This window comes from Streptopelia decaocto (genome assembly GCF_964273445.1).
Source record: "Streptopelia decaocto genome assembly, chromosome: 14".
NCBI classification, from domain to species: Eukaryota; Metazoa; Chordata; class Aves; order Columbiformes; family Columbidae; genus Streptopelia; species Streptopelia decaocto.
The window spans coordinates 5927771-5954802 of record NC_138669.1 but is presented as its reverse complement, the minus strand read 5'-3'; the positions used below and the strand labels follow the sequence as shown (position 1 = coordinate 5954802).

At 54.7% G+C, this 27032-nt stretch overlaps 2 protein-coding genes across 5 annotated transcripts; both read left to right on the top strand.

Annotated features, from left to right (window-relative positions):
• Positions 1–483: 483 nt before the first annotated feature.
• On the top strand, positions 484–10130 carry HCK (HCK proto-oncogene, Src family tyrosine kinase). Of its 4 annotated transcripts, XR_014185370.1 has the most exons (14): positions 484–870; positions 1659–1776; positions 1982–2024; positions 2280–2379; positions 2526–2624; positions 2767–2870; positions 3279–3428; positions 3735–3887; positions 4191–4424; positions 4802–4878; positions 7089–7242; positions 7496–7627; positions 8512–8747; positions 8965–9104. XR_014185370.1 is itself a non-coding variant. In XM_082065080.1 (13 exons), exons 2-13 carry the CDS (start codon positions 1660–1662, stop codon positions 9165–9167), a joined length of 1566 nt encoding a protein of 521 aa, XP_081921206.1. In that variant the 5' UTR covers positions 494–870; positions 1633–1659; the 3' UTR covers positions 9168–10130. The 4 variants fall into 4 exon arrangements, 3 of the variants coding, with proteins under 3 accessions (XP_081921206.1, XP_081921205.1, XP_081921207.1); XM_082065080.1 differs by lacking the exon at positions 8512–8747 and having other exon boundaries at positions 494–870; positions 1633–1776; positions 8965–10130; XM_082065079.1 differs by lacking the exon at positions 8512–8747 and having other exon boundaries at positions 498–870; positions 8965–10130.
• A 322-nt stretch (positions 10131–10452) lies between these two features.
• On the top strand, positions 10453–26067 carry TM9SF4 (transmembrane 9 superfamily member 4). Its single transcript, XM_082065237.1, has 18 exons — positions 10453–10557; positions 14799–14912; positions 16438–16537; positions 16940–17108; positions 17189–17318; positions 18300–18423; positions 19227–19345; positions 19480–19591; positions 20063–20133; positions 20556–20688; positions 21233–21314; positions 21404–21479; positions 21821–21904; positions 22105–22280; positions 22584–22647; positions 23052–23171; positions 23690–23779; positions 24104–26067. Exons 1-18 carry the CDS (start codon positions 10468–10470, stop codon positions 24251–24253), a joined length of 2004 nt encoding a protein of 667 aa, XP_081921363.1. The 5' UTR covers positions 10453–10467; the 3' UTR covers positions 24254–26067.
• Positions 26068–27032: the final 965 nt, after the last annotated feature.

The following is a 27032-nucleotide window of genomic DNA, read 5'->3' as shown; positions in this document are numbered from 1 at the left end:
AATTTATTTGTTTAATTAAAAAATTTACGTATGCAAATCCTCATGCAGGCGAGACGGGCTGCACAGCGGGGCTGCGGAAGCCACAGGTCGCTTTGCTGCTGCCGTCCCTGTCCCAGATTCAGGGGTCTTCTGGAGAGCAAAGGCGGGAGCACAGTGGGGCTGGGAGGGGACGCGAGAGACCCTTTGGCACAGGAACACCAGGGCCATTAGCGACACAGCAAAGCCGGTGGCCCTCCTGGGACCCCGTGGCCTTTCACAACTGTGCCCTGCACCCCCCACGCCCCGCACTCCGTCCCGGGGCAGCGCTCGGGGATTTCCTCTTTTCTTCTCGCCCCGCGGCCACTCAGGGCTCGCCCCACCACCCCCATCACCGCCCACGGCCCCGCACCGGGCGGGGAAACAGCCCCGGGGCCGCTCTGCGTCCCAAACGCCCCCGGGGCTCCCGGGGGCAGCGATTGAAAGGCCCTGGTACCCATCGGGAGGGTGTAAAAGCCACCCTGATGGCAACGGGGTCCTCGCGGAGCCGCGTTGGGATGTCCCTGCGGGCAGCACGGGTGTCCTTGTTGCTGCTGCCTTTGGTACACGGGGGTCCCGTTCCGTCCGGGATGGTCCCGTTCAGTCCGGGATGGTCCCGTTCAGCCTGTGACGGGGGTCTCCGCTCCCATCGCGGTTTGGACTCCCTGGAGCCCGTTGGGCAGCACTGACAGAGTCGGGGGGTCCCGCTGTCCCGGGACGGCCCCGGGGGGCGGGGCTTTACCGGAGCGGGCGGGGCGGCGGGCGCGCAGCCGGTCAAAGCGCAGCGGCGGCGGCAGCTCCGGCTCTGGGAGCAGAACCAGGAGCGGGAGGTGTCCCGGGACGGCGGCGGAGGAGGTGAGAGCGGAGCCGAGCCGTGCGCGGACCCTGAGGGCGGCGGGGCCGGGCGGGTGGACCAGCCGCCGCTGCCTCGGTCCGGCTCCACACCGGGACACAGCTCTCTGGGGTGGGACACAGCAGGAACGGCTACTCCCACCGGTGTTCCTTGTGCTTTGTAGGGCTGAATTATCTGACCTGGTGTGGGACAGGGAGACAAATATCTGCCACGGTGCTGTCATGGGCCATGGCTGCATGGGTTTACTGGGGGAATCTGGCACTGGGCTTTGCCAGCAGCTGGTCCTGAGCTGGGGACATCCCTGGCAACGGGAGGATGTGCTGGCTGGGGCCACTGCTCCTGCTTTGCCCTGGGAACAGAGTTGGCCCAGGCTTTGGCGCTTTGGGAAGCATGAAGGGTGACTGTGGGGTGGCTGGGACGTGACAGTGATGTCCCTTGAGGACTGTGTGACCAAGGTGATGCTGTTGGTGCCTGGCTGCTCCTCCAGTGAGGCCAGCAGTGCCGTGTATGTCCCTTGAGAGGTTGGATCCCCCACTCAGCTCTGAGCTTCCTCCTTCACTGTTACCTCTGGCATGTTCTCCTTTCTCTTCACCGAGGTCTCCCCCGGACAAGGGAAGTGCCTTTGCGGGGGGTTTTCCTTGCACTCTCTGCTTCTTGCAGCACTTTTTCCTGCTGATGTTTCTTGGGGACCTGGAGAAAGTTGAGTATTTGCATTTGCTGTTGGAAGTGGGGCTGGAGCGGGGCTTTCACCTCTGTCACAACAGCTTCACTTCCCCTCCCCTGGCCGCAGGATGGGTTGTGTGAAGTCGAAGGAAGCTGGCGTTCAAGATAAGATGACAAAAGCCGACCCTGGCTCCAGCTCCCAGCAGGGCCACTACGTGAGGGACCCCACAGCTGCCAACACGAGGGTGAGCAGGAGCTGCTGGGTGAGCCGGGGGCACGGGGCTGAGCCATCGTGGGTGCTCAGCCCCTCTCCTCACCACAGCTGCCAGCACTGAGAGTGGGGCTGGCTGGTGTGTCCTCCTGCCCCTGCCAGCCAGGGCCAAGACCCCCATGGGGTACAAGTCTCTGCCACCCACAACATCACTCTCTGTTTTCTGTCCTGCTTTCCAGAACAATAATGTCCCCAATGTGGCTGTGCCCCCACCTGAGGATGGTATGTACAGGGGACTGCAATTGGGTGCACATCATGGGACTGTGGGGGGGAGCATGGCTGGGTCCTCTCCTGACTGGGTCAAATGCTGTTTGTCCCGGTGGGACAGGAGCTCTGGGCTTCCTCAAGGGCCAGACGTGGCCATGACACAATGAAGATGGAGATGCTGGGTGCTGGGGAGGTCCTGGCTGCACAGGACAGGGGTGGGAGGCCCTGTCCCAGCACAGGGAGTGTGCTCAGGGAGCTCCCTCACTGCAGGCTCAGGGGACAAGGTGGTGCTGGCACTCTACGACTATGAGGCAATGCACGCTGGGGACCTGAGCTTCCAGAAAGGCGAGCGCCTCAAGGTGCTGGAGGAGTAAGTGCTGCCAGTGTCCCCCTGCCCTGGGGTCTCTTGGAGGCTCATGTGGCCCTGCTGTTTTTTTTCTGGAATTTACCCTCAGAGGAGCTGGCAGAGCTCAGCGCCAGGTGCCACGGGCTGACCTGATGCCATCTCTGTTGCAGGTCGGGGGAATGGTGGCAAGCGCGGTCGCTGGTGACGGGGTGTGAAGGCTTCATCCCCAGCAACTACGTCGCTCGAGCCGACTCGCTGGAAACAGAGGAGTGAGTCCATCCCCTGGTGCACATCCCTGCCCCACGCAGTCCCATGCTCCCCACCGTGGCTGTCCCTGCTCCTGCCCTGTGTCCTGCCCCACAGCTCTCCCCACACCAGCAGCGTTCCCTGGTTCATTTGTTTCTGCTGCAGGTGGTTTTTCAAAGGCATCAGCCGGAAAGACACGGAGCGACAGCTCCTTGGCCCTGGGAACGTGGTCGGGTCCTTTATGATACGGGACAGCGAGACAACAAAAGGTCCGGAGGGGTGTCTGCAGCGGAGCGACTGCACCCACCTGCTGCCAGAGGAGCTCGGGGGCACATCCCCAGCCCAAGGGCTCTGCTTTGCCATGGGGCAGGGACTGGGTGTCCCATGTTCCTGCTGCAAGTGTCCCTGCAAGAGCCCATGGCACAGCCATATGTCCAAGCCCCACAGCGGGGATGGGGTGGATGTGCTGCTTTGAGGCTGCCTTTGGAATTTGGGCTGCAGGTGCAGCTGGGCTCATGCCTGGGGCTGAGGGGATGGTGGTAGCACAGTGGGGACAGGTCCTGCAGGGGTGGCTCTGCTGGGTGATGGTGCTGTGTGTGCCATGAGCTTGGGACAGCCGGGCACAGCGGGGACGTGCCCTCCGCGCCAGGGCTGGCAGCTCCCCACTCCTTGAACAGGCTGCTACTCCCTGTCGGTGCGGGACGGGGACGATGTGCAGGGCGGCACGGTGAAGCATTACAAGATCCGGATGCTGGATAGCGGCGGCTTCTACATCTCCCCACGCAGCATCTTCAACACGCTGCAGGAGCTGGTTCAGCACTACAAGGGTGAGCCCTGGGGTGCCTGGTACCCCCATCTCGGGCAGGGCTTTTCCCCTGAGCTGGGTAGCTGCTGAGCAGCTGGGGTGTGCAGAGACCAAGGGGCTCCTGCCTGTCACTGCTGTGGATCTGGCAGTGACATGCAGTGATCCTGGGCTTTCCCCTTGTTGTGATGGCCAGTGTTTGGCATGTTTGTGGTGGGGTGCATGGTGCCAGCATGTGCCCCGTGGACACGGAGGCTGCCATGGGCTCTGCTTCAAAGCCCAAAACAGCTGGTGAGCTGGGCCAGCTGATGGCTCTGGCTGCTCCCCGCAGAGCAGAGTGACGGGCTGTGCCAGCGGCTCACCTACCCCTGCCGCATGCCCAAACCGCAGAAGCCCTGGGAGAAAGACGCCTGGGAGATCCCTCGGGAATCGCTGAGGCTGGAGAGGAAGCTGGGAGCCGGGCAGTTCGGAGAAGTGTGGATGGGTGAGAGCAAGGGGGAGGCTGGGAGGAAGAGGAAGGAGATGGTGAGGGAGGGAAGAGAAAGTGGAGGGATGGTGGGGAAGAGGCAGGGAGAGAGCAACCTGTGGGAGAGGAGCATGGGAAAGCAGAGGTGGCCTTGGCCTTAGAGCAGGAGCTGCTTGGGGCTGGGTGTGTGGGGCAGCCCTGGGCTGTGCTTGGTCTGCAGCAGCTCCGTCTACAGGAGTGGGTGCTGGGGCTCCAAAACCCAGTGCTCCCAGTGCTTGGGCACTGGGCAGCCTGGGAATGGTCTGTCATGCTGCCCTGCAGCCACCTACAACAAGCACACGAAGGTAGCAGTGAAGACGATGAAGCCAGGCAGCATGTCCGTGGATGCCTTCTTGGAAGAGGCGAACCTGATGAAGACGCTGCAGCACGACAAGCTGGTGAAGCTGCACGCGGTCGTCACCAAGGAGGAGCCCATCTACATCGTCACTGAGTTCATGGACAAAGGTGCTGCCTGTGTCCCTGCACGGCCACTGCAGGCCAGGTGGTGGTACCCGGGTACCCCATGGATCAGCCCCCCTGAACCCCTGGGGTCGGCCGTGGGCTCTGCACCTGCTGCTGGGGTGCTGGGAGCTGGGCTGGGTCCTGCTACCACATGTCAGTGCATGCTGGGCAGGGGACACGGTGACAGCCCTGAAGAGGGAGGGACAGGGACAGGGCAGATGAGGACGAGTGCTCCGCAAGGCAGGAGGGAGCCCATAGTGGGGCTGTCCCTCTGATCAATCCCCGTGAGTGCAGTGGTGTGTTGAGTGTGTTTCCTGACCGAGTCCTCGAGTCATGCTCGGCTCCCTGGGACCCTGTGGGATCTGTGTCATCCAGAGGGTTGGCACAGGCTGTGGCTGAGCCATCCCCACTGCGCCCTTCCCACTCTGCAGGGAGTTTGCTGGATTTCCTGAAGAGTGATGAGGGGAACAAGCTGCCGCTCCCGAAGCTGATCGACTTCTCTGCCCAGGTGAGGGGGGGAGCTGACCCTCCCCAGCTCCTGCTCCCCCTGTCCCGGGAAGGATGAGGGGGTGTCGAGGAGCCCGAGAGCTCCCCTGGGCCTCGGGCAGTGAACAGCCCAACACTGGGGCTGGGGGACGCAGGGAAGGAGCCGGGGAGGTTTCCCTGTGGGCGGCAGCCGGCTGTGGCCCCGCGGGTCCCGCTCCCTGCGCAGCTGCAGGTGGGTGCGAAAGGAGAAGTGGTGGCTCCTTCCCCATCGGCCGCTCGCCTGCGCCTGCCAGAGCTGCCAGGGGGGTTTGGCCGGGCTGCTCCTTCTGAGGAGCTGCAGAACCTGCATGTTCTGAGGCGGTTGTGGGTTCTGCTTCGTGGACTGCAGCCTGTGGTGCTGCTGGGCTTTGTGGAAGTCACGGAGGGTGATGGTCGGAGCTTGTTTTCACTGCTCAGGTTTGCATGGTCCCTTCTCCAGAACGTGCTGGTGCTGGTTGGCGTGGCCTGTGTGAGCCCAGGGAGCAGCCGTGGCAAAGTTATCGATTTCCATCCACTGCCGATGTGCTGGCTACCTGCAAACAGCATGCTCTGAGCAGCAGAGCCTTCTCCCCTTGGCTGCACACTTTGCAAAACCCCACAAAACCCCCCGCGGCCGTGCAGCCACTCTGTGCCACCCCAGCACCAGCCCCGCTGCTCCAGGGCAGCATCTGACACCCCGGGCAGGACCCAGCCACAGCTGCGGCCGCATTTCAGCTTCTTGGTCCCAGCAGGACGGTTTGCTGCGTTCACAAGGGGGCTGAGCTGGGCACCGTTCCTAGAAGGGAGCGCAGCGTGTTCTGTCACCCCACAGCAACGCCTGCAGGCGGTTTGTGGTTTGTTAAAATGCTCTGCCTGCTAAAGGGCTGTCACGGGTGGGGGAGGCAGCTGGAGAGGCACGAGGACTCAGGGAATATTTGCAGGAGGTGACTTTGAGTACAGCTGTTAAACATCTAGCTTCATGTGTGCAACCATTTGTGCATACGCTGTCTTGTCCCTGCTGCTTCTGCAGTGTCCCCAGATGCTGGCTGAATCCAGGGGCGCTTTGAGCCAAGCTTGGTACCTCTGAAATAATTCATAGAGTTACCTGAGCAACAGCAAAGCCAGGACAGGAGTCCGCACCCCAGAGGCTTAGACCCGGTCCCAGGCCAGGGGCTGCAGATCAGCTGTGTGCTCCTGCAGCGGGGCAGCGTTCTGCAGCGTGAGGCAAAGGCTGAGGTGCTGCCCTGCGCAGGCAGCAGCAGGCAGGCAGCAGGCAGTGAGCTTGGCACCCAGGTTTGTGCTGGGGCTGGGTCACTGTGAGCAAAACTGTGTCTGTGCTCGTGGAAATAACCCTTCTGCTCTGGCAGCGCTTGTTTACTTCTGCATTTTGTGGAGCTTTGTGAGCACCGTACCTAGGTCCAGCTCACGCGGGTGTGATGGGGACAGGAGGGTGTCCCCTCCTGGATGCCAGTAGCATCCAGGCACGGGATCATTTGGCACAAATCTGAGGCTTCATTGTGCACACGCTGGGTCATGTCTGCATCAATTGGGGCTAAAACCTGCTCGTGCAGAGACTTCAGAGGATGGAGCTGGGGGGATCACCAGGGGCTGTCACAGCCATCCTGCCAGGCACCCATGGCACCCAGGGAGACCCATCAGGGACACCCATCAGCGAGCTCTGCTGTCCTCAGCAGGGACGCTCTGCAGTGCTGGCCAGCCCTCACTGCAGCAATTAGTATGTTTGTTGTCCCCTTAGTAAAGAGAGAGGACAGTTTACACCCTGCTTCCCTCCAGCAGTTGCCGAGGTGTTTGGAGACGGGTCTCACGCCTTCTCTGAGCAGAGAATGACTTACTGCTGCTCACGGCTGTGTGGCTGCGGCTGAAGCGGTTGCACCTTGCCCTGCAGACACTTGCTGTGAGCACATCAGCTCCTCAGATGCCAGTTCTCACTGCTTTTATCACACCTGGGCTTAAATGGGTCGTATTGGGCTCTCCCCCAAAGCCTCACCTCTTCTGCAAGGGGTTCCCTGCTCAGAGAGCAGTTCCCATGCTGGTGAGTCGGTCCCGGCTCCTGCTCTGACCCAGGCTCCTTTCACCCCTTTCCCAGCACTGCCCGGACGCCAGTAACCTCCTTCCATTCCCGGCAGCGGCCGCCTCGCGGGGGTTGTTATTTCAAGCAGCTTCTTTGCATTTTTCTCTTTCCCCTTTCTACAGATTGCAGAAGGAATGGCTTTTATTGAGAAGAGGAACTACATCCACAGAGACCTGCGAGCTGCCAATATTCTGGTGTCAGCGTTACTGGTGTGCAAGGTCGCAGACTTCGGGCTGGCCAGAGTCATTGAGGACAACGAGTACACGGCCCGGGAAGGTGCGGGAGCTGCGGGGGTCTGGCCCTTCCTGAGGCCGGGAAGGGTGGTGGGATCCACTTAGAGCCGCTTATCAACACGTGACCTTGGTGGCCAGGACCCTGTGAGGACACACGGTGTCAAGGAGGGAAGCTTCTCTCATTTGCATCACTTCACATCTTCCTCTTCTGTTTCTTGTTCCCCTTATTTCACCACCAGTTTCTCAGCATTTGAGTTAGAGCTCATGTTTCCCATTGGATGGATCTCTTTGTCCAGGTGCCAAGTTTCCCATTAAATGGACCGCGCCAGAAGCCATCAACTACGGATCTTTCACTATAAAATCAGATGTCTGGTCCTTTGGGATTCTCCTGACCGAGATCATTACCTATGGACGCACCCCATACCCAGGTGAGGAGGTGAAATCCCTCTTCTAACCTAGTTCCAAAAGAAGTGTTCCACCTTCTGGGCCCCATCCATGGGATCTGTTTCTCCCTGAGGTTCAGTTGCTGAAAACAGAGGGGAATGGGCTGAAATCTGAATCTCCCACTGGGAGCAGAGCTCAGAGATGGTGGCAGAAGGTCTCAAGATGGCAATTCTATCTGTGAGCACAGAGAGGGGCCGGAGCAGGGACAGGCTCCGAGCAGTCACGCCACTCATGCAGCTACATCTGCTGTTTGACAAGAGCTCACCTCGGATGGAGATCTTGGATTTTCTCTCTGGGAGTCCTCGGTGGGCACCAGCTGTTTTCACTGACCTCAAATCCATGCCGAGGTGACATGGGCTCCTTCAGCTTCCCAAAGCAGAGTTGGGACAGCTCCTCTGGGGTCCCCATGAGATGAGCCCAGGTGGGGATGATTTTAGGGTGTTTGCTGCTCTGGGGAGAAGAGCAGCCCCCCTGTATGTACTGCAGGAGGTCCTGAGCCCCTCCAGCTCCATAGGAAACCAACAGCAGTCAGGATCTCTAAAAGATCTGCTCTCTTTCTAAAACAGAAGATATAACAATGTTTTTAATGGGAGAGGATAACTGGCTTGGCCCAGGCTGTGCTGCACAGCCCCAGGAGAGCGGGTGTCACTCAGCACGGGGTGCTGGCTCATGGGTTTGTGTCACAGCACCAGTTCCTGGGTTTCCACCTCCTGCACACTGAGCACATTTGGAAGCAGCATATCAGTTCAGGGTGAGAGCTGGGTCAGGTGTTTTGGGGAAGGCTCAATCAATCTGTAAATCATCATTAGAAATCACCCTGTATTTTATACTAATTGTTTCTTTGGTACCTTTTTTTTTTTTTTTCCAGGGGAAATTGTTCTGTACAAGAAAAGTAAAAATTGCCATAAACCAACCATGAAGGATGTGGGGTGGCATAAAGGGTTGTTGGGAAAAGACCAGTTCTGCCATCACACTAACTTATTTTTAGCAGTGACACTGGAAGGAATGGCTCATTAAAGACTCAGCAGATGGAGAAGTGTAGCCTTTATTATGTGGAAATTGATACAAAATGATTATAATTCCCATCTGATCTGCTCAAATAGGGTACAAAACTGCATGCTACAACTAACTCAGCATCTCGGTTGGCTGCATGTTTCCCTGACCAGGAGTAAAGTTCCCCCTTCCAACCCCTCTAACCCATCCTTTTCCTTCCCAGTGACATTGCCCAAAAGGTGGGTGGGTTTGGGGTTGGGGTTTTTTTGTCTTGTAAAAAAAAATAATCATACTAAACCATGAAACGTTCACCTGTCCCATTTCTCAGGGATGTCGAATGTGGAGGTGATCAGGGCGCTGGAGCGTGGGTACCGGATGCCCCGCACCGAGAACTGTCCCGAGGAACTCTACAACATTATGATGAGATGCTGGATGACCAAACCGGAGGATCGTCCCACTTTTGAGTACACACAAAGCGTTTTGGAGGATTTCTTCACTGCCACTGAGAGCCAGTATCAGCAACAGCCGTAACGCAGGTGGAGGCAGCGGGTGCCCCGCTCTCCCCGTCCTGCCCACAACCCACCTGCGCACGCTGTCCCCTGCCAGCCCGGCCCAGGAACCAGCGCCTGGCTGCCGTGGTGGGGCTGGACGCGGGGCAGGAAGCACCACGCTCAGGACAGCCCGCGGGGCTGCCGGACGGGGGGAGCAGTGACACAGGGCCGTACCCTGTCCTGTCACACACCCCCGAGTGCCTGCGAGCAGCTGCCACCGCGTGAGGAGCGACGGGGCTGAGCCTGTTTCAGCTACAAAGGAAAAAAAGTACTATTTTTATAATCCTTCTGAGATCTTATCGCGCTGTTATGCAGAAGCAGGTGCTTTAGGTGCCATGGCCTCTGTGAAATGCTGTTATGCTCTGGGCGTGCTGTGCAGTGCCCGTGTCCCCCGGTTCCTGCGCGTGTCCCCGTCCCCGTGGGTTCGTGTGATGCAGCACGTTGGCTCATCCTCGACACAGGACCCTGGGGTGTGGATGCCAAGTGTTGCAAGAAACACATTCCTCTCCTTACCCTCCTGGCTTTCCTCCCTCGGTATTTTTGGCGGTGTCCCCTCTGTAGAGCGTGAGGCTGTGCCGGGAGGGTATGGACAGACAGACCGACAGTGTGGGACAGACAGACCGACAGCGTGGGGCAGGGCAGCCCCAGCCCCCCTCCCCCATGGTCTCCTGGCTGCTCTGCTCACAGGTGACCCGTCACCTGCCCAGTGTTTCCTGCACATCACTCTGTGTTGTTTATTTTTAGTGTTTAATGGTAGGTTATATTTTGGGAAAGGGAAAAAGTAATTTTTTTTTTTAATGATTGCCCTGTATGTCTCACAGCAGGCGGCTTCTAGACCTGTGAGTCTGTTTTCCTCACATAAAGAGCTTTTTCTGTGCTTTTATATCAGCTTCGAAGCATTTTTTTGTAAACAATAAAGTATGTACAAACCTCGTATCTTCCAGCCCTTCCTCACGTTGCCCTTTCTCCCGTGGGGTCGTACCGGAAGGACTTGGCCGTTCGGGGCCTCCTGGACCTGCCGCCCTCACCAAACATGGCGCCCACGCACTCGCTCCTGCCCACGGCAGGAAGGCCGCTGCCCTCAGCAAAGATGGAGGCGCGAGCCGCCCCCTCCCCGGTTGGCTCCGCGGGGCCGGAGACACGCTGGGGACCGGAGCGGCGGCCCCGCCCCACCCGGCAGCAGGGCTGAGCTAATCTTGGCTCGGCCCGGCCTCGGCGCCGCCTGCACCGGCAGCGCGGCGCTCCGCTGTCCGGCCCGGCCCGCTGGGGCCGCTGTCGCCATGGCGATAAGCCCCGCAGCCAACCGCGCGCCGCTTCCGCTGACGTCCGCCGCGACACGTGGATCCAAGATGGCGGCGTCGGCGGTGATGGTGAGTGCGGCGGCCCAGGGGCCGCCAGGGCCCGGCCCGGCCCCGCAGCGGCCCCGCGTCCTGCCCGACTCCTCCTCGGCCCAGCCCGGGCGGGCGGCCCTGGCGGCCCGGGGTCGGCACTGGTGCGGGACGCCGTGAGGGGGCTCCGGGTCGGGCCTGCCCCGCCGGCCCCCGCGCCCCCCTCGTCCCCCTCGCCCCGGCCCCGCGGGCTGCGCCGACCCCGACCGCCGGTGGGGGAGGCTCCCGGCTTCCGCCTGGGGCCGTGACCCTGTCCCGCGTGTCCCCGGCGTGTCGCCGCGGCCTGGGCGGTGTCGGCGGGCGGGGCGGGGCAGCGCTTGGGCCGCCGCTCGGTGCCCGCGGGCCCGGCGGAGCGAACGGGCCGGCCCGGCCCCGCCAGCACCGGCGGCTCTGTCTGCCCGGTTCCCTGCGGTGCCGGGGAAGGAGCGACGCCGGCCTGCGGGCTCTGCGGGGGGCACGGCCGCAGCCTGAGCAGGGGCTCCGGGCACTCCCGGTATTAGCAACACCGGCTGCTTTCCCTTCCCCGTTCCCGTTCCTTGTCCCTTCCCTCACCGTGCCGTTCTCTCGAAGGGAAACGCTGGCCCGAAACAGATGCTGATGCCAAGTAAAGAGCCTGTTGCGTTTCGTGCGGTTTTCACAGGTGTTTGGTAGCAGTTATGAGCTCAGGGCGCTCATAGTCACCTCCCCACGTCTTGGTGTCTGTGTTATTATCAAGTAGTTCCCTGAGTCCTTGGAGAGCTGAAGATGTTTCTGGTGGGAGTTTGTGGGGGTAGATGAGCATCAGGGCCACCTCACGGAGGAGAAGATGAGCTGCTGAGACATTATCTGCCTGAAGTCCTGTGGTAGAAAAATGGGTTTTCCTCTTTGCTTTCACAGGAGGACACTTACTTGATAATGTGTTGTAAGAACGGCTGCATGAATAAATGATGTGTGCTGATACAAAGGTTGCTGTTGGCCGGGGTGGGGGGTGAGGTGAGTTGTGTGGCATATAGATTGGCAGAAGCTGGAAGGGAGATTGGAGAGCAGAATTTTTATTTTGCTTTAGAGCATCTTCATACTCTGCTGGCTGTCTCCAGAGCAGGGAGGAGGGAGAGTCTGCGCTGCTTTGAGAGCTGAAAATGGTCCTGCTGGTGATTTTCCTGTAGCTTTCTCTGTTTGGAAAGGTAGAGGAGCCGCTGACAGCCAGCCTGCTGGCAGGGGAGCTCCCTGGGGTCAATGGGAATGCAGCACTTGTCTCCTTTGGAAAGGCAAGCAGAGACTCCTCAGGGTGCAAGGCTGAGCTGGGCAGAGCTGCAATAAAGAGGAGTTTGTCCAGTTGTCAAGAGCATCTAACGAGGCAGCCCCCAAAAAGGGGGTGAGTGTCGGGCTGGCAGCTCAGAGGGGCTGAGGAGCAGGTGCTGTTAGCACTGTGCATGTCCCGTTAACATGCTGGAGAGCAGAATAAACATTACATGGGAGAGAGAGCTTCAGTTTGCCCTGTTATGTGTGGATTTTTTTTTCTTCCCTTGAAATCCTGGGTTATGTCTTTCCTCCCTGTCACCACATTAAAAAGTTTTGGTGGGTGGAACAGGACACCAGGGCTGTGTGAACCTGGCTGCACAAATGCCACTACAGGGGTTGTGCTTTCCCTGTGTTTCTTCGAAAGTTAAATGCTCTCGGTTACGGCTGTTTGATGTCCCTCTTGCCCTTCCCTGTGTCTCAATCACACGATATCCATTGTTGTTGCTTCCTACTTCCTTGTCCTCCCTTTGAGCAAATACTACATTGTGTTCTTAAGTTTGGATGTGGATGATGAAACTGTAAGACCTAAACCAGCCTAGATACGGTACCAGCAGAATGCTTGAAATTACTGCTGCTCAAAGGCTTCTCCGTGTTGTCAGTCTGTAGAAAACCCTTGCCAGGAACCTGGGCAGGGATGTGCCGTGACATTTGAAATTTGTTTGTTTGTTTTTTTGAGAGAAAGAGTTGTGCTTTCCTTCAGCAGGCTTTTTGCACGATAGATCACTTGGGCATGTGTGGTGCTTCTCACCGGGTGCTGGGATGTGGGGACAGGGGCAGGAGGGGCTGCAGTTACTGCTCTCATTGAGGTCATGTTCTCCTAAGAAAGGGTCTCTTGCAAGTGTGTGTCTGCAAATAGTAAAATAATAAGGCTTAGTCAATCTGAGTTACTTTGTCTACATGCAACTCGGTTTTTCTCGATCTGGAGCTGTGCATGTTTGTTGTGTGACTTGTTGCTTCGTTGGATGATTTCCTGGCACCTCAGATTCAAGATTGTCATCTGAGAGATTTTTTTCTTTTTGTGCCTATGTTTTGAAATGTAAGTCATTGGTAAAGGCGAGGAAGGTGATGTCTCCTGCCTGCTGAGTCTGTGCCTCGCCAGGGCTCCATCCTGCGAGCTCTGACCTTGCACGGGAGATAATGGAGCTTGCAGGTGTCTCCCAAATGACGTGGTTGCCTGGCCAGATGTTGTGCACGTGTCTGTGGTGTCCCTGCTAAGCTGCTGCTTTGTTCGGAGAAGACGAGGCACATTTGTCAATGCGGAAGCAAAGATCCTGACAGGAGAGGCTGTTGGCTTCAGCCGGGTTAGGAGCCTGTGTGGGGCATTTCTTCCAAATTTCACTTCCAGAGCTCCCCACCTGTTGCATAGCAGTGGTCCCAGTTCTTGCTACCAAATGTTTTTTTCCCGGCAAGGTTTTCCACAGTCCCCCTCCTGTCTGTTCCGTTGCCTGGTGCTGCCTGAGTCATCATCATCCGTATGCAAAGAGCCCAATTTCTGCCAAAGTTGTCATCAAAAATTTCATCTTCGACACGCTTGCATGTCTCCTGAACACCTTCCAAAGTTCTGTCCTGATCTTGTCACCTTGCAAGCTCTTTGGTGCAAGGATTTCACTGGTGGTCTTTGGTTTTTATTAAGAAATATTGTGCTGTGTGTGTCTGGTACTTCAGTGACAAACGAAGCGAGGTAATTGCTGCAGGTCGCTGGGTGCTGTGGAGCGTGATGCAGAAGAGTGTTTTCCTTCCAGTGCCCTTCCTGCCCAGCCAGAGAGTCACAGGTGCTCTTACGAGATCAGAGAAGGCAGAATTTAGTGAAGCACCGAAAACAAACCCCACATTGTTTCAATGCAGATCAATATTGAAGTCCAGGCTGTTTTAAGAAGATTGCTTCCCAGCTGCTTTCCTGGTGAGGCTTTTTGCCTCTAAAGGCATTAAGTTGTACTTAGAATAGATCTGAAAATCTTCCTTGTAAGCAAAAAAGTTAGTTTAGTACTAATGCATTTTATGTAGATTCCTCGCATTTGCATGTTAAATACATCTTAGGTTTAAAAAACCCTGATATTTATGACTTTTTCTTTCTCCGTCCTGCTCAGTGCCAGTAGTTCTGGGTGCTCTATTGCCCCTTGCTGGTGTTTGGGCCAAACGTCCCTTGGCAGCCCCAGAACAAGCCAGGGTGAGGAAGAGGAAGGGGCTGTGGGGGCAAGAAACCCAGGGAGGGACACACACCCAGCAGGGAGCTGGGGAGATTGGGCTGAAGCTGATAAGATCATACCAGAGGTGATGTTCTCATCCGGCCAGGATACTGCTGTCTATTGCTCTTTAAAGCTCGTTTTTCATTTCACAGCCTTCCTGCTCGTGCTGGTGCCGGGCTGGGTTCCCCGGGTGGCTGTTTGGCCAGGTTACTGGGCAGTGCTGTGGCCTGCATGGGTGAGGAAAGAAGAGCAGAATAGGAGGGTTGGTGACATGACCGTCCCTGTGGGTGAGGTGAGGGTTAGTTTGGTGTCCCTCACCCTACACCAACTGCAGGTAGCGGTGTGTGAGCATTGCCCGTGAGCAGCCGCAGGGTCACCCCCACACACAGAGCTGACAGAAGTCCAGCATTGGTCACGTCCCTCTCCTCTGGTGACCCGCAGAGTTGTCTGATGCAGGTGGTGGATGGGTGGGAGGAGAAAGTTCAGATGACAGCCTGCCAGCTGAAACGTGTTACAGATGAAGTGCATTTTTCTTGTGGTTGAACAAAGCCAAGGTTTTCCTGACGGCAGAAACGCACGGAGTAGAAAGTGACTTGGTGAGAGTCACAAAACACAGTTAAGAAGAGCTTTTCTGAATGTAATATTTCCAATGTAGCCTTTCCAACGTCTGGGATGAACACTTGCCATGTAGTTGCTCATCTCTAATATTGTTCCCATGTTTCTGTTGTATTTTAATATTTTCTCTCCTTTTTGCAGGAAAGGCTGAGGTATGTGCTGGTCTTGCTGTTGTTGCTGCACAGTACAGACTCATTCTACGTACCTGGTGTGGCTCCAATCAACTTCCACCACAATGATCCTGTAGAAATAAAGGTAGGATGAACTTAGATGGATCTGTTAGTCTGTTTGGTTTGGGTTTTTTTTGTGTTTTACTTTGTTCCTTCTTTATAGCATAAGAGCCAAGTGGGACTAGAAAGTAAAATTTGGAGTTCCTGTTACTAAAATGTTAGGGTCAGATATTTTCTCTTTTTCACAACGTTGGGGTAGGTTATTGGGGATGAGCAGCCCTGTCCTCATCTTACCCTGCGCTTCCCAACGTGATTCTCTCTTGCTTCTGTTATCTTCTTCCAAATTCCTTCAGCCATCACGCAAAAGACCTCAAGACGTTGTTCTGTCTGGGAAAAGAGCCTCTTCCTCACTGCAGCTTTGAAGTTGAATCAGAGATAAGCGCTTATGGCGCGTGGGCCTTTAGGTGCTGGTTGGATGGTAGAACAAAGAAGTGGTTTTGATCAGACCTTTTCCGTTTTCCCTTCTGCTCAGTTTGCCGTGTTATGTCTTCACGTGAAATCTATGATAAGCCCTTCCCATGTGCAGCGCTTGTTCTTGAGCATTGTGGGTCCTGCAGCCCTCAGAGCTGTTCCTATGCGGTAGCGAATGATGCAACAGTCTCACCCGTGCAGGAGGAGGCCAGGCTTTGTTTCCAGACATCAGCAATTTATAGCCCATTTCATTTATTTTTCTGAAGCTGTGGCCTCTGTCTCAGCAAAATCCAGCCCCCGTGGGGCTGCCAAGCCTTGCTGCTCCCGCAAAGCACAAACCGAACACTCTCTGGCCATGGGCTGCCAGACGTAGGTTATTTTTAAGCAAATGAGACTCGCCTGTGGCTACAGCCAGCTTCCCAGCACAGGGTATCGGAGTGGCTGTTCCCAAAGGGATTTCAGGAGCCAAATGCTTCCTCCAGTGATAAGGCAAGTCAGCTGTTTGCCAGTGCTCTTCCAATAAATGAGCTTGGCTGCCTTACAGAACGCTCCTGTTTTCAGAGTCGCTGCGGCTCTGGCTGTGGTGATATGTCTCCACGCTTCCCTTGTGCCATGTGATTTGTGGGAACTCTCCAGAAATGTTTGGGGTTTGTCACTGCCCATTGTCCTCCCAATCTGATGGCTCTCTGGCTCACAGAGATAAAAATTGCTCAACTCTTTGTATCACTGGAGGTCAGACCTCCAGGTCCAGTGGGGCATGAACTGTTTTTTTGAGGAAACAACTGCACTCTTGTATGAAACGTGACTCCTGAATCTCTTTTGGGCTCTTTGCTATTTCTTAGAACTTCACGGAGTCATAAATTTGTGAAACCAATCTGCCACACTTCTTTCTTCAAGCGTTTCTTTGTGAATGAATTGCTACTAAATCATAGTGTAGAGAATGTACAACTGGGAATTGTGCAAAAGGAAAGAAAGCTGGAGCTCTCCCAGGAACATCTGTCGCCTTTTTTCACAGCCTCTGAAAGTGAACTTTATGGAAACAAAAGCGACTTGAAGTAAGCGTCAGCTTCTGGCTGATGCTGAGAGGGAGGAAACTACTGAGTTCTTTCCTGGGGATAATCCTTCTGTTCTTTCTCCAGGCTGTGAAGCTCACCAGCTCACGGACGCAGCTGCCGTACGAGTACTACTCACTGCCCTTCTGCCAGCCCACCAAGATCACGTACAAGGCTGAGAATCTTGGTACGTATCTGCCGAGCTGTGCGTTCCCCGGCACCGAGCGGCTGCCACTGAGCTGCACGAGGGTGTGTTTACAGGAGTAGAAGCAAATGCAGATATCATCTCTAATAAAGTGTGAGCAGAGAACCTGCTTCCTCTCATTTGTTCTGTGCTGGCTGTTTGCCAACTGGGATGTCCAGACATTGGAAAGGGGAAATGCTGTTCCTGAAGGAGGGCACGTAACCTGCTTCAGAAACAGTGCTTGATGCCTCCAGTAAAACAGCGGGGCTGTCCCTCAGTCTCATCCTTGGTGACAAAGGAGACTTTGCTGTTGCTGTTCCTGCCGTACAGAGCACTGCCCGCTGGCAGCGGGGTCAGTGCCGAGGCTGGCAGTCTCTTACCCCGCCCTTATCTTGTGTTTTCCAGGTGAGGTTCTTCGGGGGGACAGAATTGTAAATACGCCTTTCCAGGTTTCCATGAACATGGAGAAGAAATGTGAAGTTCTGTGCAACCTTCCCAACAAGCCGGTCACACTGACGGTGGAGCAGAGCAAGCTGATCGCCGAGCGCATCCGGGAGGATTACTACGTCCATCTGTGAGTCATCTTGAGCGCGGGTTTGTGTCAGTGGGGATTCTGCGCTGTGGACAAATTTGATCTGAAATCTGTGTTTTCAGCATTGCTGATAACCTCCCTGTGGCAACACGCCTGGAGTTTTATTCCAATCGTGAGGAAGAGGAGAAGAAGAAGGAGAAAGATGTGCAGTTCGAGCATGGCTACAGGCTTGGGTTTATGGACGGTAACAAGGTAGAGAATCCAGATGCTGTCTGAGGGGTGTCTGTCAGAGGCTGTTAGAGCTCTACCAGAGAGCGTCAGAAATGGGAGTATAACCAAAAAGCTTTAGAAGGAATGGAAGAAGGAGAGAGGTCTCTTGTTGGAGGAGGGGTTGTGTGCTGGCTGGTGGGTGCGGTAGCCAGGACCCAGCTTGGACTTGCTGTTGGACAAACTCCTGCAGTGGTTTCCCCTCAGCAGAACAAAAGCAACGTCCCCCAAAGGCTGGTGAATCTTGGAGGGTCTTGGAGCATCTTGTCCTAAAAAAGAGGGAAAAAAAGTCAGGTGTTTATTGGAGAAAAAGCTGCTGAAGTTTGCAAATGGAAACTTAGCATGTGCATTCCTGCAGATGTTTTCCACAATTGTTTGCCCTAAGGTTGGCTGTTTGACTTAACAGACGTGTCTGTTTGTCATACTGAAGCGTTCAGCTGCAGACAGCTCTGATTGCTTGAGCCCAAGTCCTTAGGGGTGAAGGAACCTGCTGGGGCTGCTGGACTTTGTTCACGTAATGGGGAATGTAGGAGCCTTTTCAAAGCGCAAGCTTAGAGCAGAGCCTGGGTCATGTCTGTCTGTCTGTCTGGCAGAAGCAGCAGACAGGAAACTCGAGCTTGTAGCTACTCAAGTCTTTCCAACCTAAATTTGGTGATTCTGCTGCCATGGAATGCATGGTTGAGATGTGAGATATCATTATATTTTCCAGGCCAGAAATAGACTGGTGCATTGTCCCTGATGCTTGGAGTGGTTGAGGTGTTGCCTTTTCAACATCTCTGTTCTCTTCTCTTGTTCTCTTAGCCCTGGGAGGTGCCTCCCTGATCTCACTCTGTAGCACAATCCACCTGGGGACAGTTGGAGCCTTTAGTTTTCTGCACTAAAGCTGCTTTCTGCAGTTGTTGTTTCTACATTTGCCTGTTCCTCCCTTGCGGCACTAACTGTTTATTTAATGTCAATCTGTTTTAGTTCTACCTGCACAACCACCTCTCCTTCATCCTTTACTACCACAGAGAGGATGTGGAAGAGAGCCAGGAGCCAACCTACAGAGTTGTGCGCTTTGAAGTGATTCCCCAAAGTATTAAACTAGAAGGTGAGAGACTCTTTGGGAGGGAGCAAGGGAGAATAGTCTCTTGCGGGGCTGAGAGTTGAACACCACTGATGTATCAGTATGCCAGTTGTTCCTTCTGTTACTGTCTCAGAGCACAGAAACGGGGGATTTTTAATTATAAGAACAATAACCCCCTTTGTTATTAAGAAAGTATCAAAAATAGAGAGATGTCCTTGAATTGCAATCCATGGAAAATTAATTCATCTAAAGAGATTGGGGCTTGGGGATTTGGTTTTCTTGCATGGCCATCTAGCATGCAGCATGCATGGCATCTCGATCTTCTTGTGGCCCAGATCTGCCTCACTGGGACACCACGTGCTAGTCCAGAGACCCACAGAGTGTTTGGAACTGTTCTGGGGGGACTGAATGTTAAAAGTAATGGGTAGGGGAAAACCACTCTTACCTCAGTGAGCACAACATGGAACCTGTGTGTGGAGGGGAAGCTGCTCCAGGTGTGTATCATCCCTTGCAAGTCTCTTGGGGCAGCAGCACACTCTGTTGGAGAGCACTTGTTTCTCAGCATATCATGTGGAATAGAGGATTTGTTGATGAGCTTGATCCTTGGCTTTGGAGCCTCTGGCTTTTGCCCTTCTAGTGAAGGAAAGCCCTATGTAGAGCTTTCCTTAGAGTTTGTTAATGATGCTTCGCTTCAGATCGGAAGAACAGCTTTGGAGTCATCGCGGCACAGCACCCAAATGGCACCTGGGGCTGGGATGATGCACGGAAGCAGTGTTTCCTCCAGGGAAGGGCTGAGGGGCTGATCTAGCCTGTGTTTTCCCTTTCAGACTTGAAGGCTGACGAGAAGAGTATGTGCACCCTGCCGGAAGCCACGGGCTCTGCCCCTCAGGAAATAGATCCTTCTAAAGAGAACCAGCTGCTCTTCACCTACTCCGTGCACTGGGAGGTGAGTGTGCACTGGGAAGCTGCTGGGAGCTCCCTCCCCGGCTGGCAGCTCCTGCTCTGCAATCAGGCTCAGAGGAGGGGGTGTGGAAGATACTGGGAATGTGCTGGTATGAGAAGGAACTTCTTTTCTTTCAGGAAAGTGACATTAAATGGGCTTCTCGCTGGGACACCTACTTGACCATGAGTGATGTGCAGATCCATTGGTTTTCAATCATTAACTCGGTCGTGGTCGTCTTCTTCCTTTCAGGTGAGTTTGTGTGGGGTGAGGACGGCTTCACCATTAATCTGCAGGGAACTGTCAGCTTCGGCTGCAGGTGGCTCGAGGAGAGGATTCAGAAGGGACAGGAAATGAACATTAGCACAGAAAACCTTCCCATTCAGGCAGGATTCCATGAGATCAGACTGTTACCTACTGCTGCTCTCTGACTGGGGTAGTTGGGAGAGTAAACGGTGGTTAACACACGTCTCACATGTCTGTATTTAAGGAAAAAACCCACAGGAAAGCCAAGGTGTGGCATTCCTGCGGGAATCATGCCTTTCCTGCTCCCTGAGATTTTGTCTCTGTCTTCGCTGAAGGTTTGGGGAGGTGGCTCATAACTCGAGGGCTCCTCTCCTGGCCAGGGCTGTGTGTCGGTGGGAGCCGTGTCACTGCATGGCGTGAGAGCAGTGTGACCCCACAGGAGCCTGTGAGCTGAGCTCAGCTTGTGCTTGTTTTCAGGTATTCTCAGCATGATCATCATCCGGACTCTCCGGAAGGACATTGCCAACTACAACAAGGAAGATGACATTGTAGGTGTTTGGTTTTGGGGCCAGGAGTGGAGGGTGAGGGGACGCGCAGATGAGGAGGGATCTTGGCTGAAGACTTGGGTGTATCATCTTTTTCCTTGCCCCTGTTTTGCCTTGTGCCCTGAACATGGGAGAGACAGTTCTGTCATGATACCTTTGGCTCTCTGTATGGTGGCAGAACACTGGCTCAGATGTCTTCAGAGCTCAGTAATGACTGCAGACGGTTCCATAAACGTGTACCCTGCCACTGGCAGTTCAGATCTGAACTGCTTTAAGCCCAAGAGGAATGAAGTTTAATTAGAGTGACATAATTCTGTAGAAGAACTGGATACAAGGATATTAATGTCTTAGGCTGCCTGTGGTGGGACCTTCATTTCCATTGTCAGACTGTATTTAAATACCTGCTTTTCCTGTTGTTACCACAGGAAGATACTATGGAGGAATCTGGTTGGAAACTTGTGCATGGAGATGTCTTCAGGCCTCCGCAGTATCCTATGATCCTCAGCTCTCTCCTGGGTTCTGGAATTCAGCTCTTCTGTATGATCCTGATCGTCATCTGTAAGTGGCACATGTTGCGGAGGGTGTCTGTAACAACAAGGGGAACGATGCTCAAGGGTGTTGGTAGCTCCTGTTGACTTCAGCCCATGCTCACCTTGGCCTGAGTGAGGTGGGATTCAGTCCGATTCCTGTTGCAGGGCTTATCGAGGTGATAGGCCTGTGCACAGCATTTCTGAATTCCTAGACAGCATTTCCCAGCTGAAGGCACCTTTGGTGTTTGTATTTACTGTTACTGGGATATGAGCCCTGTGGGACAGTGGGTGGAGAGACTTGTGCACACGCATGCCTTACCTTCTGAGCTGCGGCTGCTCCAGCCTCTGGGGAAAACTGGGGCTAAAGCTCGATCTGTAGCTGAGATCAAAGCTGCGGCATCCTCTCTCTGGCCAGTGCTGGAGGCTGTGGATGCTCTGAAGGAAGCGAGATCTGTGCAGAAGGCAGGTTCCAGACGGCTGTGCTCTGCCTGTGGGACGAGCCCTGCTCCCCAGCTGCTGCCCAGCGCGTGTCCCTCAGAGCCGCTGTTCTCTGTCCTTTTTTCCCTCCGCAGTTGTCGCTATGCTGGGGATGCTGTCGCCTTCCAGCCGGGGTGCGCTGATGACCACCGCCTGCTTCCTCTTCATGTTCATGGGGTAGGTGCTGCCCCGCAGCAGCGCTGTCCTGCCCGCCCCCTCCTCAACAGCACAAGCTGATTGCCTTGTCTTGGCTTCTTTCTCTCCAGGGTTTTTGGTGGATTCTTTGCTGGCCGCTTGTACCGGACTCTGAAAGGACATCGATGGAAGAAGGGAGCCTTTTGTGTGAGTCCTGCTCTGTGTGTCCAGGTTTGCGGGTGGCAAGATGTGTGGATATGCTCCACGTGTATTCGTGGGTGGCTGGACACAGCCTGGCTGTACGGCAGAGATGTGGTGTGGATCGAATCCTTGCAGCTTTATGTGAAAGGGCAAATGCCAGAGCATGTCGTACAGTAAAGCAAGAGGATTGTTCACTATCTGCCCCGCAGCCCATCCACTTTGCAGCAGTGCTGTAACAAAAGCAATGGTTCCTCCACGTGGGCTTTACCCCAGCCATGGACTTGTTAAGGAGAAACATCTGGCTGATGAGTCGCATGTTTCCTTGTAACCTGTGCTTGCTCTTGCAGACAGCTACCCTGTATCCTGGTGTCGTCTTTGGGATCTGCTTTGTCCTGAACTGTTTCATCTGGGGGAAACACTCCTCTGGAGCGGTAGGTACCACCATCCTGGAGCCTGCTGGATGGGCAGGGGGTGACGGGGCTGTTGAGGACGTACTTAGTGTCACAGTAACTCTAGACATGTGGGTGCCAGCGCAGGGTTGGCTGTGGAGCTGGTCTGACCATTGACCTCAGTGTCCAGGGCAGGTGACTGTGTCAGCAGCCTCAGTTTGTGACCCTTGGTGTGATTCCAGGTGCCTTTTCCTACCATGGTGGCCTTGCTCTGCATGTGGTTTGGGATCTCCCTGCCCTTAGTCTACCTGGGTTACTACTTTGGATTTCGCAAGCAGCCGTATGACAATCCCGTGCGGACAAATCAGATCCCCCGGCAGATTCCGGAGCAGAGGTGGTACATGAACAAATTTGTTGGGTGAGTGCTGGGTGTCCGGGAACTATGGTGACTTAACCCTGGTCTCTGGACAGTGACAGACAGCAAGTGTCTTTCCTTGAGCAGTGCCATACCAGAGACAATCTCCCTAATTTTGCTGGTGCTTATAGACGTGGTATGTGCTCAACAGTGGGGAGCAGCCATGCCATTTACTGTGTGAAGTTTATTCTAGTAACCTGGAGCTATAGAACTTTCATTAGGGATGCTCTGTGTGGTTACAGGGGACTTCTAATGGCCAGACAAGTTATATTGTGCTGCTTGTGATATTTCTTTCTCACTCTATAGGATTCTCATGGCTGGTATTCTGCCTTTTGGAGCGATGTTCATTGAACTGTTCTTCATTTTCAGTGTAAGCATTTAACCCACTTCACTTCTGACTAGGATTCCTCATATGCCAAAGCTTTGAAAAGCCTTTGTGGGAGCAGCCTCCTGCCCCTGTCCCTGCGGAGGGGCTGGTAGGGTCCCCTGTCCCTGCAGAGGGGTTGGCAGGGTCCCTCAGGTCCTGGGGTGTTTCCAGAGGGTGCTGGGCTGGGGTCTCCTCAGCCTGTCCCTTGCTGCACACACCTGGAGATGTCTGAGGGACACTGCTCAGTCTGGGGAAGGATGGTGGGAAAGAGAAAAGCTTTATTATAATGTTCTGTTGAGGAGGGGGGCCCTCATTTTTCTTTGGGGTGGCTGGTAGGAGTTAGTCTTCCATTTGCTGATTGATCACAGTAGCATGGAAACAAATTTATGCCGTGTCTTTTTTTTCAGGCAATCTGGGAGAACCAGTTCTATTACCTTTTCGGTTTTCTCTTCCTGGTGTTTATAATCCTGGTGGTATCGTGCTCCCAAATCAGCATTGTCATGGTGTACTTCCAGCTCTGCGCTGAGGTGAGATTTCCACGTGTGCCAGTTCAGTAGCTGAGGGTGCACACTTGCTCCTGGAACAGCACAGCTGATGTTGCTGCTGCTCGGCAGAAATCCAGCGTGGCCCAGCTGGTTGCTCCTGACCACCCCTTGACTTCATGCAGAATTGCAGCTACTTGATTATTTGCTAGGCTGGGAACTGTGATTTCATATCAGAAAGTCTGGTAGGAGCAGAGCATTTTGAGCTGATACCTCTTCCCAAAGAAACTATTTCATTCCATCCATGCATAAAATGAAATGCTGAGCTGTGTTCTTCCATAGTGGTTGCTCTGATAACGACCTGGCTTTGCCTCACTGTCACCTTTTCATCCTCCTTGTTTGGAAATGCCTCTGTGACAAAAGAGCTGCCCAGCCCCAAACTGTGGTTTTCCTTAGAAGGAAAATGGGTGGTGTTCACCCTGCCCCAGCCAGTTCACAGCTCCCGGAGATGGCGAGGCAGGAAAAGGAAGCCCTGGGATAATGCTGAGGCTTTTTCCTGTCAGGATTACCGCTGGTGGTGGAGAACCTTCCTGGTGTCTGGAGGATCTGCCTTCTATGTGCTCATCTATGCCATCTTCTACTTTGTGAACAAGGTATCGTCATTCCTTCTGTATGGAAGTGTCAGCTTTCCAGAGGAGACAGTTGGATTTGGGAAGGGAAATGGTGGGACCCACCTGCTCCCGTCTGTCCCCGTGTCACCCAGGCAGCTCAGCGCTGGGGAGGGTGTGGGTGCCCAAGGCCCCGCGGGTGTTACTGCTGCTGAGCGGTGTTCCCTGACCCCCCTTCAAGGGGATCTCTCTTCAGCTGGGCAAAAATGACTTGGGTGGAGGTTTTCTTCCCTTTGCCAAGGTTTGGGGAGCCAACTCTTGTTACTTCTGTACTTGATTTTGGTTTTTTTTGTTTTTTTTCTGTTTCAGCTGGATATTGTTGAGTTCATTCCCTCCTTACTATACTTCGGCTACACCGCCCTTATGGTCTTGTCCTTCTGGCTCCTCACTGGCACCATTGGCTTCTATGCAGCCTACATGTTCGTCCGGAAAATCTATGCCGCAGTGAAAATAGACTGAGGATGCACAGAGCCAGCAGAAATAGACACCTCTGAATGCGTGTCCTCCCGGGAGCAACGGGGACGGCTTCTCCAGCTCTTTTGAGGAAACAAAATCATGGGAGAACGACAAGAGAAATAAATAACTCCTTGTTTTGGAATGTAACTTTGGCACAGTGTACATGGATTCTGGGCTACTTCTGGGGGGAAAAGGGGTCTGTAGATACCTTACGTTTTAACTTTATTATCCTGTTCCATATTTGAGGGAGTTTTTTAGCAGAGAAATGTCCCTCTGTATAAGTAAACCCCCTTTTTGCTAATTCATCTTTTTTTTTTTTTCATGTTGATGACGAATGGATTTGAGAGCACAGTGGAAATGCTTGTGAAAATGTTTTCTTCCAGCCCCAAGGGTGCTCTGGGATTCAGGGAGACTCTTCAGACAATTATCAGACTGGGTTTACTTTTCTGCCTTCATGTCTGCACAGAAGAGGGAGCTTGACTGTGGCAAAAGGAACCTGAGCGCTCGCCCAGCGGGATCTCTGCCCGCAGGAGTCCTGGCTTTGGCTTGTTTACACATTGCTGGAGGTGCCATTCGGAGCCTGCGACATGCAATTCACCCTGAGAGAGCTTGAGAACCGCAGCCCTCAGCCTCGCGTCTCCCTCCCTCTGGCCTCGGACAGCTCGGGCTGCAGGCGGGTGGGATTTCCCCTTTCGGAAGGTGCAGCGGGATGTCACGTTCTGGTGGAAGCGGCGTGATTGTGCTGGAATATACGACTGGAAGGATGCGCGAGGTAACTCGGAGCGTTTGTTCTGCCGATAGCTCTGCTCCCGCCGGGACGGCGCAGAGCCCTGCGCGGGGAAGGCTGCAGTGCCACGGCCTCGGTGCTGAGCGACCTGCTGGTGTCGGGGCTGAGCCCCCCGAGGGGCGTGGGGGGGCTGGGCAGAGCTGGCGGCCCCAGGGTTCTCCGGCTGCTTGTGCTGCTCTGCTCCTCTCAGATGTCTCTACCTCCAGGAAACAGGAGCGTGCGCCCCAGAGCTGTGTTTTGTTCTCTGCAGAACGGTCCGAGCCCTCAGGGAAGCCGATGTGGGCTCCTCCACAGTGGGCTCTGCTTTTTCTGTGGCTTGCTGCCTGAATCAGCCCATGGGAAGCTCTTTTTTTAAAGAGGTTAAAGTTTTTTATTATTTCGGTTGTTTCAATGATGTTTACCAGTGAGAAGGCTCCACAGCAAAGGCTCCTTCCATCCCCAGACCAGCTGCATTCAGTCAGGGCTGCAGGGGAGAGGTGGGTTTTTTGTGAGATCTGTAAAAACTTTTATTTTTTTGCAAGCAGCAAGGTCTCCAAGTGAGCAGCTGCCACAGGTCCCAACCCAGAGCCCTCCCTGGCACCAGCACTGACGTGGGCTTTGGGCCTTTAACCCCAGCTGCCATGAGAGTTTCCACCAGGTCCACATGAGGACCCGTCTCTTCCCGTGGCCGTGTTCCCCGTGGGGTCCTGCCCTCTCCATGTCTCCCACAGGGTCCTGCTCTCCAGCCAGGCCCAGCAGCTCCTGCAACCACCCCAATGCCAAATCTCACCAGGCAGGAGTCGGGGCTGCACAGAAGGAGCAGGGGGTGCATGGAGTCCTGCCTCGGTTCTGCTTTGAGATCCCGCTCGGAGATTTTGCTTGTGTTTTTTTTGTTTTGTTTCAGTTTTTCTTGCCCCACCCCAGTGGAGAGGCTCAGCCAGCATTGATTTCTCTCCCTTCCCCAAAGGGTTTTCTCTGTATTCTTTGTAATTTTTAATTAATGTATGTATTCTTTGTGTCCTATTGTAAATAAATCTGCCATTGTCCTGTTGTTCTGCTCTCCTGAGTTCTCCTGAGCCACCCCTTGCGATTTCATTTTCCTGACACTCAGCCTGTGTGACACCCGCATGGTCTTTGGCGCGTGGTGTCAGTCAGAAGCAGGGCTGGGAATACACCGCGGTTTTCTTTGTGGTATTTTTCTCCTGGTAAACTCGACTGAGCAGCAAGTTCTGTGGCACGTCCTGAATACTCCAGTATATTGTAATTAAAATGCCATCGGTCAGACATTTCTCACTGATCTCATGGATTTCTCTCTCGCTGTGCTGCTCTCGTGTGCTGTACGGGAAGGTGGCTTCAGCAGCTCGGCTCTTGTGTGTGCAATATGTTGTTTGCCTTGGGTAGTGCTGATGGTTGGAGCAGCAGGATGGGCTGGGGGCGTTGGATGAATCTGCGGGGTACAAGGTGAGCGCAGCGGGGAGGGAGCCGCTGTTCCCCCCTTGGTGGGTCTGTGCTGGTGCTGCAGGAGCCGAAACGTCCTCACTGGCTCCAGCTCGAGCTCTCCCAAGACTGGGGGTTCTGCTGGGCTGTGTGTGGCAGGAGAGCAGCAAATGGGGTTTCTAGTGGGCTGTGCATGGCAGGAGAGCAGAAAATGGGATTTCTGATGTGCTGTGCATGGCAGGAGAGCAGCAAATGGGATTTCTGATGGGCTGTGCGTGGCAGGAGAGCAGCAAATGGGATTTCTGATGGGCTGTGCATGGCAGGAGAGCAGCAAACGGCCATCACAGTGCCGACCAGGGACAGGGGCAATTGGCTTTTCTCATGGTGCTGTGCTCGGCAGAGCAGTGGGTGCGCAGCCGCGGCTGGGGACGGGGATTTGGGCTGTGCCAGTGCTGGGGCTGCTGAAGGGCTGTGACCCTGAGCTGGGGCTGAGACCAGAGCAGGAAAACACTTCAATCAAAACTTGGGAATCACCAGAATTGGCCTTTCTCCCATTAAAAAAGGCAAAGGGAGCCTTCA

Bases quoted from the DNA above. Each gene is read 5' to 3' on its own strand.
- TM9SF4 (XM_082065237.1), top strand. From the start codon at position 10,468: ATGGCGATAAGCCCCGCAGCCAACCGCGCGCCGCTTCCGCTGACGTCC. The intron at 14,913-16,437 runs GTAGGATGAACT...TTCTTTCTCCAG, and splicing joins ATGATCCTGTAGAAATAAAG to GCTGTGAAGCTCACCAGCTC. The intron at 21,480-21,820 runs GTGAGTCCTGCT...TTGCTCTTGCAG, and splicing joins GGAAGAAGGGAGCCTTTTGT to ACAGCTACCCTGTATCCTGG.
- HCK (XM_082065080.1), top strand. From the start codon at position 1,660: ATGGGTTGTGTGAAGTCGAAGGAAGCTGGCGTTCAAGATAAGATGACA. The intron at 3,888-4,190 runs GTGAGAGCAAGG...GCTGCCCTGCAG, and splicing joins GTTCGGAGAAGTGTGGATGG to CCACCTACAACAAGCACACG. The intron at 7,628-8,964 runs GTGAGGAGGTGA...CCCATTTCTCAG, and splicing joins TGGACGCACCCCATACCCAG to GGATGTCGAATGTGGAGGTG.